Genomic DNA, 15,340 nt, shown 5'->3' with positions numbered 1-15,340 from the left:
AGTATATGTATCTATATATGTGTATCTGTGTATATATATGTATGTGTACACGGTGTCATGTATATGTGTATATCTATGTGGACATATATGTATATGTGCTTGATCGTTATATGTATAATTTAAAAGACGTATCTGTGTGTATGTGCATGTCTGTGTGTGTATGTGTATGCATGCGCACATAAAAACATAAAAGCGTGCGCGTAGGTAAAGGATTACTGGCTGAGTTCCTCATATTTGGCTTTGGAGATCCATGAAAGAGCTGAAGAAGAGGAGATCGTTCTCACTGTAGTTTAGTAAATTAGCTCTCCATTTCTCCCCACATCCTGTTTGTGGTTCTGCGCTGTTCCTAAGCTTTCTATTTCTTGCTGACCATATCACCGTGTTTCCTAGGTACCCAAGGCTGGGACAGTACCCTTGGCCACAGAAGTTCTCAAAAGCCTAACGGCTCCTCCCACCCTAGAGAAGAAGCCGCAGGTGGCTTACAAGACTGAGATCATCGGGGGAGTGGTGGTACAAACACCCATCAGCCAGGTACTGTTGCTTGGGGTTGTCGGGTGGGGGCAGTGAAGACGTCCATTGTGTCCAAGGACCAGCACAAAGCCTTAGGATACAGGGGAGCTAGTGAAGAAGGTGGCCAGGATGATACAGTGCTGGGTGGATGTGGTCAGTGCCAATGTAGAAGTTGGGGCCATGACATCATGACGTCTTGAGGATATGTGTGGCTTCTGTGCTTTTGCTTAAGACCTAGGCAATGAGCACTTGTAAAACATAAAGGAAGTGGGGCTGAGGGAGACAGTGGGACTAGTCACAAGTCTGCAGTTCCATTTGAGTGCTTGTGTCTTCTTCGGTTCTCTGTCGTCTCTCCTTTTTCTGGGTCTCTCTAGCCAATGTCTTGCTTTGGGAAAACACTCAGTAGAGCATCGTCTAACTGGGGACAAAGTCAGTTCTTAGTTTCTCTGACTGACATTACACCAAATGGGCCAGAGGTGTGGCAGGAAGGCTGGGAGGAGCCGGACTGCACAGAGGCATGGCTGGGGTATTAACAGTGCCGCTGTTTCCTTGTAGAACGGTGGGGATGGGCAGGAAGGGAGCGAGCCAGGGACTCACGCCTTCCTGCGAAGGTCTCAGAGCTACATCCCCACATCAGGCTGCCGTCCTTCCACCGGGCCTCCCCTCATTAAGAGTGGCTACTGTGTGAAGCAAGGGAACGTGGTGAGTGCCAGCACAGGGGTATACTGGGGTTCTAATACTCCTTGGATCCAGTGGGCATGGATGTAGCAGAGGAGAATGAGAGGAAGAACTGTACCCCTCTATGTTAACTGCCACTGGGTTATATGCTGACTGTATATGTAATATGTTAACTAGCCATTAGTTCCCCAGAAAGCTTTCCTGTGGTGGTAAGAAGTCTCATTGCATTCAAACTGATGCAGTATGCACACTGATGGTCAGATTTCCCTCTTCCTATTTTCTGACTCTTGATGATAAGCCGATGACATAGTTGCCTTAGTCAGGGTTTCTATTGCAACAATGAAACACCATGATCAAACGCAACTTGGGGAGGAAAGGGTTTATTTGGCTCACACTTCCACAGCAGAGTCCATCACTGAAGGAAGTCAGGACAGGAACTCAAGCAGGGCAGGAACCTGGAGTGGGAGCAGATGCAGAGGCCTGTAGAGGGGTGCTGCTTACTGACTTGCTCCTCATGGCTTGCTCAGCCTGCTTTCTTTTAGAATCCAGGACCACCAGCCCAGGGATAGCACCACCCACAATGGCCTGGGCTCTCCTCCGTAAATTACTAATTAAGAAAATGTCTTATAGAATTGCCTGTAGCCCCATCTTATGAAGGCGTTTTCTCAACTGAGGTTCCCTCCTTGCAGATGGCTTGTGTTAAGCTGAAATAAAGCTAGCCGGAACAGTAGTAGCTTCTGGCGGCATCAGAGAAGGACCCTCAGGTGCTCTTCAGGTGTTAGGTGCTTGGTCACTGGGAAGATGGAGGCTCAGATGGAGGCCTGGGACTTTTACTGGCTTCACACTTCCCCTTGTTCCTGTTCTTTGTCCCTGCTGAAGATGGGAACCTAGTTTCCATGGTGCTGGGTTCCTGGGTATTTTCTGTGACAACACCAGTCTTGGCTCTGGAGACCTGTTCTTGATGGTCTGGTTCTTTATTTTTCATTTCAGCGGAAGAGTTGGAAACGACGCTTCTTTGCCCTTGATGACTTTACCATCTGCTACTTCAAGTGCGAGCAGGTAGGTGGTAGGTTCGGGTCCCTCCTGAGAGGTCTGAGAGTCAGAGAGCATGTCTTAGTGGAAACCAGATCCACGCAGACTTCCAAGCCACTTCTTGTCTTATCTCTGTCCAACCTGTGTCTCTTTATGATGCTATTATAAAAGGGCCTGGACTGCTGCCAGCGTCTGTGCCGTGACCTGCTGTGGGGGCGGAGCCACAGAGCAGCTGCTGCATAGATTGCTTCTCTGTAACAATTATTTTGAAACCAGCTTGGTTTTAGCCAACACTCTGAGCGAGGGGTGTTGGTGAGCTGGTGTGGGTCACTGGGCCATGTACATAGTCTCATCTGTCCATCTTCCATCTTTCCCATCAGGACAGAGAGCCTCTGCGCACCATACCACTCAAGGATGTTCTCAAGACTCACGAGTGTCTGGTCAAGTCTGGGTAATTGCCTCTTCTTATCCATTTTGAGGAGAGCCTCTGATCTTCGTCTTGGAATCTCATTTGTTACCCATTTTAAGGCTCTGTTGAAGCACCTTCCCTATAGGGCAAGGGTTCTCAACCAGAGGGTCTCAGTCCCTTTGGGGGTATCAAATGACCATTTCACAGAGGTTGCCTAAGACCATCTGAAAACACAGATTATTTGTATTATGACTCATAACAGTAGCAAAATTACAAAGTAGCAGTGAAAATCATTTTATGGTTGCAGTCACCTCACCATGTATTAAAGGGTCACACAGCATTAGGAAGGTGCAGAACTTAGTGCCTCATAACTGATGCAGGGTTAAGATCTCACTGGACAAAGTTCCCTCTTCCCATTTCCCTATTCTTGCTCCTGGGATGCCTATGTGCTAACTTCTGGTGATAGCAGAGAGTGACACTTAGGTGTCTCTCAAGGGGTAGAGTCAGGTGTCAGGTCCTGGATGTCAGGGATGGGGGGGGGGCTCAGAGAGAGATTCTGGCCTTCCCCTGGCTTCACCCTTGCCCTTGTGTGAATTTCTCAGGCCTTTCCTCCTTTGTTCTTGATGTCCCCATTAACATAGGGGTGACTCACAGCATCCCCGTTCCTACCACTTGACAGGCAGAGCAAGTATTTTTAATTTGTTCCTCTTTCCACTTGGAAAGACACCTTCTGAGAGCACTGCATAAGATGATCCAGGACTTGACAGGAGAATGTCCCATCCCCATTCCTAAATCCAGACACGTGTGGAAGTGAATCTTAACAGACCGCAAGCGTATCTTTTTGGGTATGAGTTTATAGTCTGTCTAGCCTGTGTATTTGTATCTCTCCTAGTTCTGTAGGTCATAAGGGGATCTAGCAACAGTAGACATCCTGCTCTCCTGTGAGAGCATAACACAGCCCTACATAAACACACATGCTGTGTGACCCAGTGACCCAGTGACCCAGTGACCCAGTGAAGTAAGGCAGAAATGCTATACTAAGAGTTTCAAATAGCAGTTGGGGGGTGGTGGTGGAGGGGAGAGCAGAAGACTGGGGAGGTCACAAGGGATAATCTGTATTTTGTGAAAGTAGTCATAGATAGACATTGTCCCGAGTGTTGGCTCTAGGGGGCAGAACCCAGCATGACTGGATCATGAGAGATGTCCAATTGCCCCGACTCCGGAGGGCCCGTGTACATATGAGGCTACCTGGACATAGGAGGGCAGCTTGGGGAGGTACGGTACCATTCAGCCTGAGGGTCTTGAAAACTCCTCCTACCTCTAACTCTACCTGAGTCATACTGGACTTGAGTTGGGGAGGTGAAGTCCGTGAGGAAGGTTGCGGCTTTGAGGCCTCAGCTGTGTTAGGTGGTGTAGCCTCTCTGGAACTTTTGGGGGAATTCAGGACAGCTGTAGGCAATGATAGCTGTTGAACTAGATGATATTGAAAATACCACGCAGCTGGGCAGTGGCTGGGAAGGGGATAAGGGCTCCCTCCTCGGCTGGTTTCAGAGTCAGTGGACTCTGGGACTTCCTGTATTTGCATGAATAATCTAGAAGGTTAAAACGTTTAGTGCTGGAGTTCGCCAGTTTTGGAGTTGGGTAGGCTTTCTGTGGTGAGACTGCTGGGTACAGTATGGCCACTCTCAAGAAGTTTCAGACGCTGGTTCCGCTGAATCACAAAGGAGGTACTGTATTTGAAATTGTCCAAGAGGCCAAGCTGCTCAAGTGGTTCCACGTCGAGTATCTGGAAGATCCAAAGAGAGTGTACGTGGAACCGTCGCTAGTGGAACTCATGTTTGGTAAGGACAAGGACGGAGAGCACATCCCGCATGTTGAAAGTACGTTGCAGACAGTGATTCATGTGAACGTGTGGGGTCCTGAAAAACGAGCTGAGATTTGGATCTTCGGACAGCCTTCTTTTCAAAAGGACGTTGCTCAGATGCTCTCTGATGTGGCTCACCATTGCCACATGAAACTGATGCAAAAGGAGACTCTGGAGGCTGGAGTTGAGCATCGTCTTATGGAGGCCCGTAAGGCGGCCACCCAGCCGACTCCTGTGACGGTCCATGAGTCTACCATGTAGCCGACTCCTATGCTGATCTGTGAGGCTGCCACCCAGATGGATCCGGTGAAGGTCAACGAGGCTGCCACCCAATTGGCTCCAGTGCAGGTCCGTAAGGCTGCCACACAGTTGGCTCCGGTGCAGGTCCATGAGGCTGCCACCCAGCCATCTCCTGTGAAGGTCAGCGAGGCTGCCACCGACTCCTGTGATCTGTGAGGCTGCCTCGCAGCAGACTCCCATGGAGGTCGCTGATGCTACCCAGTTGGCTCAGTTGAAGGCTGGTGAAGCCTTCTCCCAGCACACTTCGGGGGAGGTCCACCAGGTTGTCAATGGGCAGTCTCTCATTGAAGTCTGTGAGGCTGCCAGACAGAAGCATCCTGTAGATGTCTCTAAGGCCTTGTCCCAGAAGTGTCCTGAGGTTTTTGAGTGCAACACCCAGAGTTCTTTGGATGGCAGTTATGTCATAATTCAGCCAAGGGATGTCTGTGAATCATTTATCATGTTATAAATGCATCTCTTGTGTGAGCCAGGATAACCGGTACATACCTACAAATCCGGAACCTAGAGGCGGGGGTGGGTCTGCTTGGGCTGAGTTAGGCAGTGGGTCTTAAACCTCAGCCTGCCTAAGACTCCCTTCATCTTTCTTTCTGGTTGTTTTTTTGCTGTAGGAATAGGGAGGAACAAAGTAGAGCCATTTTGCCTCCCCCCTTGTGTTAAATGTTTGCAAACACAATTTAAAGTATTCTAATAAAAACTTGCATTCCCGCAAAAAAAAAAAAAATTTAGCGCTATGTTAGTTAGGTTCCTATTGCTGCCTCAAGGCATCGTGACAAAAAGGCAAACTGGGAAGGAAAGGACTTAATTTGGCTTACACTTACATGTCACTGTTTATTATTGAAGGATGTCAGGACAGAAACACAGACAGGCCAGGAATCTAGAGGCAAGAGCTGACGCAGAGGCCATGGAGGGGTGCTGCCTACTGGCTTATTCTTTGTGGTTTGCTCAGCCTGCTTTCTTACAGAACCTAAGACCACCTGCCCAAGAGTGGCACCACCCACGATGGGCTTGACCCTTCTCCATCAATCACTAATTAAGAAAATGCCTTGCAGGCTCGCCTACAGCCTGATCTTATGGGGGCGTTTTTCTCAACTGAGGCTCCCTCCTCTCACGTGGCTTCAGCTTGTGTCAAGTTGACATAAAACTATTCGGCACAAGCTGGTAACAGAGCTGTCCCTACTCAGAAGCTGAGCAAGTTGAAGTAATAGTTGGTAGAATGTACTTCAAGTGATCTGTGTGGTTCGAGCTGCTTTTGATGGCTTTACGGATTAGCTCAGTAAGCATTTTTTTTTTCTTCATTTTACACTCAAGGACTGATATTTATAGTCCTTGTCCCAAAGCCCTTTTCTCACCATGGTGTTTGGGCCAGTTCTGTGTACCTTACCTTGCCTTAAGTCATGTCCCTCCTCTGCCTGGAGGGCATGTCACCGTGTTTTCATTCTCTAAGACATTTCTGCCTGGGATCAGCCCTTCTTGGCACAAGACTCTCTGTTGGCATGGAATGCCGTCTTACCTGCATCTGGTCTTGCCTCCTCAGATGCTTCTCTTGGTAGTAATTGGGTCTTTACTCCTTCTATAGTCCCCATAATGACTGGATGCACACAGCTGGCCTTGAACATAGGAGACAACTTCAGCCCGATTGGAACTGTGTCAGCAGCACCTGCTCCTTGTCCTCTGCCTGCAGGAGCCAGGATTTCTCTTCTAAAACCCACACCCAGATTGAAGCGTGTTTTTGTTTTGTTTTTTCTTTTCCTTTCCTTTTTGAGACTATAATATGATTACAACATTTCTCCTCTCTCTCTCTCTCTCTCTCTCTCTCTCTCTCTTAAGATTATTTTTGTTTATTTGCTGTTAGACACTATCACTAAGCTACATCCTTGCCCCAGAAGCATATCTTTTTTTTTTCCCTAATGAAGGAAACTAATTTTAACTTTATTTTACATAAACATCCAGAGGAATAGGATTTTGACACCAGTTTCACACATACTTTATTTTTGCTGACTCTTGTCCTCCACTCTTTGCGCACAGTCATCCCCACTCTGCACCCTTGACCCCTTCATATTTCCCTCTCTTAACACTTTCTTTGGTCATTTATTTGCTTATTGGTTTATCATTTATACGTGTGGATGCATGCACACATGTGTGGGTGTGGAGGTCTGAAGACAACTTGTGGGAGTTGGTTCTTTCCCTCTGCCATGTCAGACTAGGTGGCAGTGAGCCAGGCCCTTTGTCTACTGAACCATCTTGCCAGCCCTCATGGTCCTCTTTCTAGTTTCACAGCCTTCTATTCCCCCTCACATACATGTTTACTCATGTATAAAAATTGAAGCCGCCGGGCGTTGGTGGCGCACGCCTTTAATCCCAGCACTTGGGAGGCAGAGGCAGGCGGATTTCTGAGTTCGAGGCCAGCCTGGTCTACAGAGTGAGTTCCAGGACAGCCAGGGCTATACAGAGAAACCTTGTCTCGAAAAACCAAAAAAAAAAAAAAAAAATTGAAGCCTAGGATAGACATGTGAGAAAACACATGGGATTAGCCTTTCTCTGGCTCAGTTACGTTTGCTTAATATAATAATTTCTAGTTCTATCCATTTTTATGCAAACTCCATGATTTTTTCTCTTTTAAAAATTATTTTTCTAGCCGGGCGGTGGTGGCGCGCATGCCTTTAATCCCAGCACTTGGGAGGCAGAGGCAGGCAGATTTCTGAGTTTGAGGCCAGCCTGGTCTACTGAGTGAGTTCCGGGACAGCCAGGGCTACACAGAGAAACTCTGTCTCGAAAAACAAAAAACAAAACAAAACAAAAAATTATTTTTCTATTTTTTAAATTCTTTGTGTATGTAGACTATCTGTGTGAGTGTGTTCCACATATGTGCAGGTCACTGTGGATTTAGGGTGTCAGAATCCCTGGACCTGGAGTTTAACCTGGTTGTGAGCCTCCTTATGTGATTGCTGGGAATTGAACTCAGGTCCTCTGTGAGAGCAGGAAGGACTCTTAAACGCTAAGCCAACAACCTTTATTTATTTATTTTTTTTTACAACTAAACAAATTCTATCGCATGTCATTTATCTGTTGATGGACCTCAAGGTTGATACTGTTTCCTGGTAGGATATAGAGTCCTTTGGGCATATGTCAGTAGTAGTAGAGACGGCTTATATGGTGGTTTTATTTTTAGTTTCTTGAGGAACCCTCAGACTGATTTCCATAGTGGCGGCACTAATTTACAATCCTCCCCTTAGTGAGTAAGGGGTTCCTCTTTCGGCACATCTTCGCCAGCATTTATTATCTTTTTGCTGTGAGTCGTTCCGACTGGCGTGAGATGAAATCTCAGAATGATTTGAATTTGCATTTCTCTGGTGGGTAAGGATGTTGAACAGTTTCCTGGGAAGCAAATCTTAAAGTCGCTATTCTCAGTTTCTGATTCTCTACTTAGCTCCTTGTCCCCTGGGTCAGGGCAGTGAGGCAGAGAGCAGGAACTCAGAGCTGTGGTTGGAGCCGCTGCTGGGGGCGGAGCGGGGATGGGGGTGGGTTGGGGGGAGGAGTCTGAGGTGGAGAAGCCGTTGCTGGGGGCGGGGTGGGGGCGGGGTCAGGGGCGGGTGGTGGTGGTGGAGAAGTCGCCGCTGGGGACAGAGTGGGCGGGGGCAGAGGAGGCTTTAGATTTAATGGGTTCTGATCTCCAATACCTTAGACAGACATAGCATTTACAGTCTCTAAGCCTGGGGCTTCCTTATCCACAGGAAGAAGAAAAAGTTTTGAGTTGCATTAGTGGATGATTGTGAAAAATGTAGGCAATAATATGCCAAAAAAAAAAAAAAGTGCTTACAATGCCTGGTGTAATGGTATAATGCTATCTCTCTTTCCTTGCCTAGTGATCTCTTAATGAGGGACAACCTGTTTGAAATCATAACCACCTCCAGGACGTTCTACGTACAGGTAAATGTCCACCCCAAGACCAGCGTTCCATCTCTGTGAATGTGAGTGGGTGCCTCTCCTCCCTCCAGCACCCTCGTTTTCTCTCTTCTTCTTTTGCTTGTCGTTTCTCAGTGGTCAGTTTAGTACCTCAGTCAGTCAGTGTCCCATCTCATTCTACGGGGGATGTTAGCCAGAAGCTTCCCCTACTCTGGAATACTACAAGCAGGTCCATCCGCCATGCGGGAGGATGCGCGCGCCTCTGTAGCAGCTGCACTGAGCTGCAGAGCTCCAACTAAGCGGAGAAAAGGAGAACTGGTGGGTGGTTTCACTTCTGCTCTGGAGGGTATTTATAAGTCCTGCCTATGTATGGACATTACTGTGTGCAGACAAGACAGAAGCACAGAGGGCCCTGTGCCGGCACAGGTGCATAGGCAGCCGCACAGAGAAAGCCATTGTTTGGCCTCTGATAGTTCACTTACCAGGAGCTCCCCCTACCCCCACCCCCAGATCTGGAGCTCTCCCAATCCCTATGAAGTCACGGCAGCTAGCAAGGCAGATTTCCAAGCAGGCAGGGCAAAGACATCCAGGGCCAAGTCCTCAGCCTGCCGGGCAGCCCACAGAGCAAGTATATTGATCTACAGTGGTAGGCTGATGTGAGATTCCAAGCCTTGAGATACGTAGCTTTCCCAAGTGGGGTTTTAGAAACCTCCTTCTCCCTTTCTTCTCTTCCTCCACTGAATCCCTCCCAGGAAAGGATGAGGCCTCTCTCCTGTGTGTCTTGTGTCTTCATTATTTTCTACTTTAGGCCAGCAGCCATGCCGGCGGCCTTGGACATCTTCAGGCCATTCTCACTGGGACAAGCACATTGTCCAGGAAGAGATGGCAGAGAGGAGGCTGGATCACGGAGAGAGGGTCACTTTGCTCTTAAATCTAGTTTTCTCCAGTGCCTCTTCCCGTTTAGGTGCAAGGTCTAGCCTGTGCTTTAGTGGAAGTTTCTAGTTCTTGCAGTTGATATTTGGAGAGTGTGGCCAAGGGTCTAGGCCTGGTCTGAGGTTGGGGGTCACGGAGTTAGACAGAACTGATCTTGAAGCTAAGTAATCAGGCAGCTGAAATCATATACATGACCAAAGGATTTGCAAGGAGAGGGGGCCAGGCAATGGACCGGCTCTAGGACAAGGGCCTGGGAAAGGGAATAGCTGCAAGGAAGTCTTTGAAGCTATGGGCAGAGACTCACTGCCCTGCCTGCTTCCTTAGCAAGCTTATATCTGGTCCTTAGAGTCACAGGTAAGATAAGGACAATAAGACACAGCTCCTGTACTTGGACAACTTATTAAATGCTCAGAGTCTCCATAGGTGTAAAATGGAGATGAAAACTCAACCCGAGCCCTTCTGATGGCCCTGAAGTCTGCTTGATCCCAGGTATCACAAAGATAAGAAAAGAGCAATGCAGGGCTAAAAAGGCCAACGTGAAGGCCGTGGCGGACAGTCCTTCAGAAGGACTTAGGGGATGACCTTCGATGGATGAGGGCAAGTGATGAATTTGAGAGATATGGAAGAGGTCCACTCTCTAAGACTGAAGAGTTGCTTGTGTGAAGGGGAAGGGAGAGACACATAAATCCTAGGGATTTGGCTTGAGTTTTTCACTGGTTGATGACAGCCGGTAGTCATTTCTCTAGTAATATAGAGGGGCAAGTAGGCTTAGCACTAGGGTGTATCGCTTACTCTTCTGTTACTGTGATAAAATACCATGACCAAAAGCAACAAGGAAGAAAGAGTTTAATTTAGCTTATAGATCCACAGGGATCGAGTCCACCAGGCACGAAATATACGGCATGGCAGCAGAAGCAGGAAGCAGAAAGAGAAGAGGAAAGGCCTGTCCCTAGTGATGTGTTTCCTCCAGTAAGACTCCACCTCCTACAAGTTCTAAAACCTCCCCAAGCACTGAATGTCACTGTGATGGTTTGTATGTTCTCAGCCCCAGGGAGTGGCACTATTTGAAAGTGTGGCCCTGTCGGAGTAGGTGTGGACTTATTGGAGTAGGTGTGTCACTGTGGGTGTGGGCCTTACGACCCTCATCCTAGCAGCCTGAAAGCCAGTGTTCTGCTAGCAGCCTTCAGATGAAGATGTAGAACTCTCAGCTCCTCCTGCACTATGGCTGCCTGGATGCTGCCATGTTCCTGACTTGATGATAATGGACTGAACCTCTGAATCTGTAAGACAGCCCCAATCAAATATTGTCCTTATAAGAGTTGCCTTGGTCATGGTATCTGTTCACAGCAGTAAAACCTTAACTAAGACAGTCACCAGTGGGAGACCAGATAACACTGGAGACCAAATGTTCAAATCCATGAGCCTGTGGAGGACATTTCTCATTCGAACTGTGGCATAGGGGTAAGCACCAAGTTTATTGTGTTTGTGGAATGATCATTGCCTAGATGATGCTTGGCATGTTAGTGCTTGTTGCGTGAATGATACTCTGAAAGCTGCACAGAAGGTAGTGACTGGAGAGACAAGAGGCTCTGTTCAGAAGACATTGCATCATCTAAGAGAGACCAAAACTTCCCTGAGCCATTACCAGTTCTTAACTCCTTCCCTTCTGCACTAAAATTTCTAAGAAGGAAGGACAGTAGCATCACCTTGAGTATATACATGAGGGGAGGTCAAATCCATGTGTAACACATGGGACAAAGAGAGTGGTGTGTTGGAGTAGAGTGGATGAAAAACCAGGGAACATAATTGATTCCCTTAGAAGTCACAACTATAAACCTGTCTTAGGGTTTTACTTCTATGAACAGACACCATGACCAAGGCAACTCTTATAAGGACAACATTTAATTGGGGCTGGCTCACAGGTTCAGAGATTCAGTCTATTATCATCAAGGCAGGAGCATGGCAGCATCCAGGCAGGCATGGTGCAGGAGGAGCTGAGAGTTCTACATCTTCATCTGAAGGCTATTAGAGAAGACTGGCTTCCAGGCAGCTAGGATAAGGGTCTTAAAGTTCACACTCACAGCGACACACCTACTCCAACAAGGTCACACCTTCTAATAGTGCTACTCCCTGGGCTGAGCATATTCAAAACATCACACACACACAAAAAAAACCCATGATACATTAACAAAGTATCTTGTAAAATTACGATTCTTCTAAAAATATCAAGAGTAGTATTGCTTTCTATTTCTGTGTATCTCTTTAATGGCTGGCCATAAAAGAAAACAGGAATCTCATTCTTGTTTCAGCTTGGAGTCTGTGTCCTTGTGTCACTTTAAGGAGTTTGAAACTCTAGTCTTGTACAAATATGTATTTGGATGAAAGGATTATTTCAATGTGTCCTTTTAGATGATTTCAGGTCTTTCTCTCTTTCTTTCTTTCTTTCTTTCTTTCTTTCTTTCTTTCTTTCTTTCTTTCTCTCTTTTCTGTCCTTCTTTCCTTCTTTCCTTCTTTCGTTTCTTACCAGAACTTGAAAAATAGTGATTTCTGAATATTTAGGTGGAATATGGAGTCTGCGGCCTTGTCCATACTCTGCATATACATAGCTAAGGCCCATTGATCACCATTTGAGTACATCCTTCTCACCCATAGTTTGTACTCACGCTTTGGAAAATACCGCTCTCACCGAGCTGTGCTGACCCGTGAGATGTTGACATATGTTATGATGTAATATTTTTAAAGTCACACTCATTCATATCACAGGCAGAGTCTTTGAGTGTGGAAGGGTATGAGCTCATGCAGTGAGAGGTGAGTTTTGTGAAATTCTGTTTTGCTTCAGGAGCTCAGTATTGGTTGTTGGCAAAAGGAAATGATGATACTCCCTTGGCGTCACTGGCTCATTTTTTGATATAAAGTCTGCAAAATACCTGCCTCTAAATAAACAGGACTCATGGTTTCCTATGTCAGTCACTTGTGTTAAATAAAAATAACCACACTTCCTAGGGAAGGTGGGAGAACTCTGTTGCTCCCAGTTTGTTCTTTAGGTCTAGAGGTTTGTGTCCACTGAACTCAAGTGACATTCTCTGACTTGTGTCCTCACTTATGTATAGTATATCTGCATGAACCTTCTGTCCATCCTCAGGATCTTGGAGAGTGAGACCAGCAAACAGGGCAAGGCAGAGAAAAGAGCTCTGTGGCTGGATTCTGATGGCTCAGGTGTTAGATGTTTGGGCTTAGGTTCCACGTGCACCCTGAGCTCTCACACTGTAGCACTCTTTGCGATTCAGGAAAAGCAGCTGTTGTTGCTGAAACATCTCTGAGACACTGGTGAGGAGTAGCTAGCTGGTGGTGTATCACATAGCGCTCCATAATCCGTGCCTGGTGTCCAGTCTATCCACGAGGAGACAGAAGCTTCAGGGTAAATGGTCCATTCAGGATCATAAACCCAGTAAGTTATGGAGCCAGTTGACAGGTACTTGGTACTCAAGCACGACTTGCTTGTGTTCAGAACGGCTGGACCCAGAACCTAAGCTGTAGAACAGTGGGCCTCAACCTTCCTAATGCTGCAACCCTTTGATACGGTTCTTCATGTTGTGGCGGCCCCAAGCCAGAGCATTATTCTGTTACTACTTCATAAGTGTAATTTTGCTACTGTTCTGAATTCTAACATAAATATCTGATATGCAGGATATCTGATACGTGACCTCCAAAGGGGTCACGACCCACAGGTTAAGAACCATTGTGTAGAGGATGCACCGTAGTGAATATAGCCACCACCGTAAAAGTCTGCCTTTGTCTAGCTTATGGTGACTGGGTATGGTGGATAATGGCTCATGGTGTCCAGATCCAGATAGTATTCAGGCATCAGATGGGCGGAGATGGTACTGAGGCAGCCTTGGCAGTAGGTAGATGTTTCTAAGTTCCAAGCAAGCATTCAAGATGAGAGTTCGGAGATGGGATGCAGCTGCGTGATTTAGCACTTACCTTATTTGTGGAAAGTCCTGGCTTCAGTGGCCAGCACTCCTCCAAACACAATCTGAACTTCAATCCATGGAATACAGAGCAGGGGTCTCTCTCCTAAAGGGATCTAGAGCATTGGAAGTTTATCAACAGGAGGGTTTGTGGCTAGAAGTTAGAACTATGATGAAATGGTCTTCAGCTCACTTGTCAGAACTAGGCTGCTGCGCCAGGGCAAGATCCACAAGGGAGTTTCAGAGTGCTGAGCTGGAGCTCTTGAAAAGTTACTTTGAAACTTAGACACTAAGGTGAAGGGTACCGCCTAAAACAGTGGTTCTCAGCCTATGGGTCCCGACCCCTCTGGTCGTCCAGTGGCTCTTTTGTGGGATTGTGACTGGAAACATCAGCTATTTGCATTGCGACTCATATCAATAGCAAAATTACAGTTATGAAGTAGCAATGAAAATAATTTTATGGTGGGGGGGGGGTCACCGCAACACAAGGAACTGTATGAAAGGGTTGCAGTGTTAGGAAGGTTGAGAACCAAGGATCTAGAACTATGTAGTGCGTAATCTATACAATCATTTATTTGGGGGCTTTATCTGAGGATGGGATCGGTTCATTGGGAAAGGAAGAAGTTGGAGATCAAAGGAAGAAGTAACTGCTGGAGATTTAGGGGTAATGGCTGTAACCAGAGGTAGGTCTTGGATGTCTTTAATCAGTGTCTGCTATAACTCACTGCATGTGTGTAGTACTGGACTGATAATGGATACTCAGAAGCTCACTGGACTGCAGTAAAATCGCATGTTGAACGGATTCATTTCAGAAGTTTGTCCCTCTCTTCTTACAAATTGCCATCAAGGACAGAAACTGGAATGCACATAAGACCAGGGCAGGAAGAGAGGAAGGCATACGTGGCATCTCCCAGTCTATCTGCTGTGTGTGTTGGGTGCATTTTGGTTTCCTATTAAGTCACCCGGGCTGGGTGGACTTCAGCTCTGAAATAATACTTCTTTCTTGTATGGAATCACCTGCAATATTTGTTTTCTATTTGAATAATATTTAAAAAATGACAGGATGTGTGTGTGTTGTATGTGTTCATGTATATGTAGAGCGCGTGCCTGTGATGTATATACAGAGTACAGAGGAGGATGTCCATGTCTTTTCCTATTGGATGTCTGTCTCCAAAATCATTTTATTTGGTATGTATGGGTGTTTTGCCCACATGCATGCCTGCGCACCTCGTGTGTGCCTGGTACCCCAGGAGACTAGGAGAGGGTGTTGAATCAAGTGGAACTGGAGTGACAAGACAGCTGTGAGCCATGATTTGGGGGCTGAGAATTAAATCTGGGTCCTCTGGTAAAGCAGCCAGTGCTCTTGGCTGCTGTCTCTCTAGGCCTTCCACCTTGTTTCTTGAGACAGTTTCACACTTAACCTGAAACTTAGCATTTTGCCTAGGCTGGCTGACCAGTGAGCCCCCAGTATCCATCTGCCTGTCCCCTACGGGGAGGTGCAGGAATTTGTAGGTGCTCAGGCTTTATGTAGGTCCTGGAGATTCAAACTCAGGTTCTCTTGCTTTCATACCAGCCTTCTTACCCACTGAACTCTCTTTAGCCCCATCAAAACCAACTTTGAAATAAAAAATGCAAAACAGTGGTTAAAACTACTGAAGATATTTTATAAAAGTATATTTTATACTTTCATAGGATATCAATTGCAAATCTGCTTCCTTCCTTCCTTCCTTCCTTCCTTCC

The 15,340-nt window shown here is 46.7% G+C and overlaps 1 protein-coding gene and 1 pseudogene across 4 annotated transcripts in view; both read left to right on the top strand.

Moving 5' to 3' along the window:
* The window catches only part of Plekha2 (pleckstrin homology domain containing A2), a 63,216-nt gene that overhangs the window by 43,242 nt on the left and 4,634 nt on the right, over positions 1-15,340 (top strand). For all 4 annotated transcript variants that reach the window (XM_028768138.1, XM_028768135.1, XM_028768136.1 and 1 more), the window contains exons 6-10: positions 391-531; positions 1,066-1,212; positions 2,179-2,247; positions 2,601-2,671; positions 8,657-8,720. In XM_028768138.1, the coding sequence (XP_028623971.1) occupies positions 391-531; positions 1,066-1,212; positions 2,179-2,247; positions 2,601-2,671; positions 8,657-8,720 (492 nt within the window). The remainder of the gene's footprint in view (positions 1-390; positions 532-1,065; positions 1,213-2,178; positions 2,248-2,600; positions 2,672-8,656; positions 8,721-15,340) is intronic.
* LOC114621792 lies at positions 3,170-7,211 on the top strand (annotated as a pseudogene).

Source organism: Grammomys surdaster, unplaced genomic scaffold (genome assembly GCF_004785775.1).
Source record: "Grammomys surdaster isolate TR1022 unplaced genomic scaffold, NIH_TR_1.0 185, whole genome shotgun sequence".
NCBI classification, from domain to species: domain Eukaryota; kingdom Metazoa; phylum Chordata; class Mammalia; order Rodentia; family Muridae; genus Grammomys; species Grammomys surdaster.
Note: the sequence above shows the minus strand (reverse complement) of the source record. Positions and strands in the feature narration are given on the sequence as shown.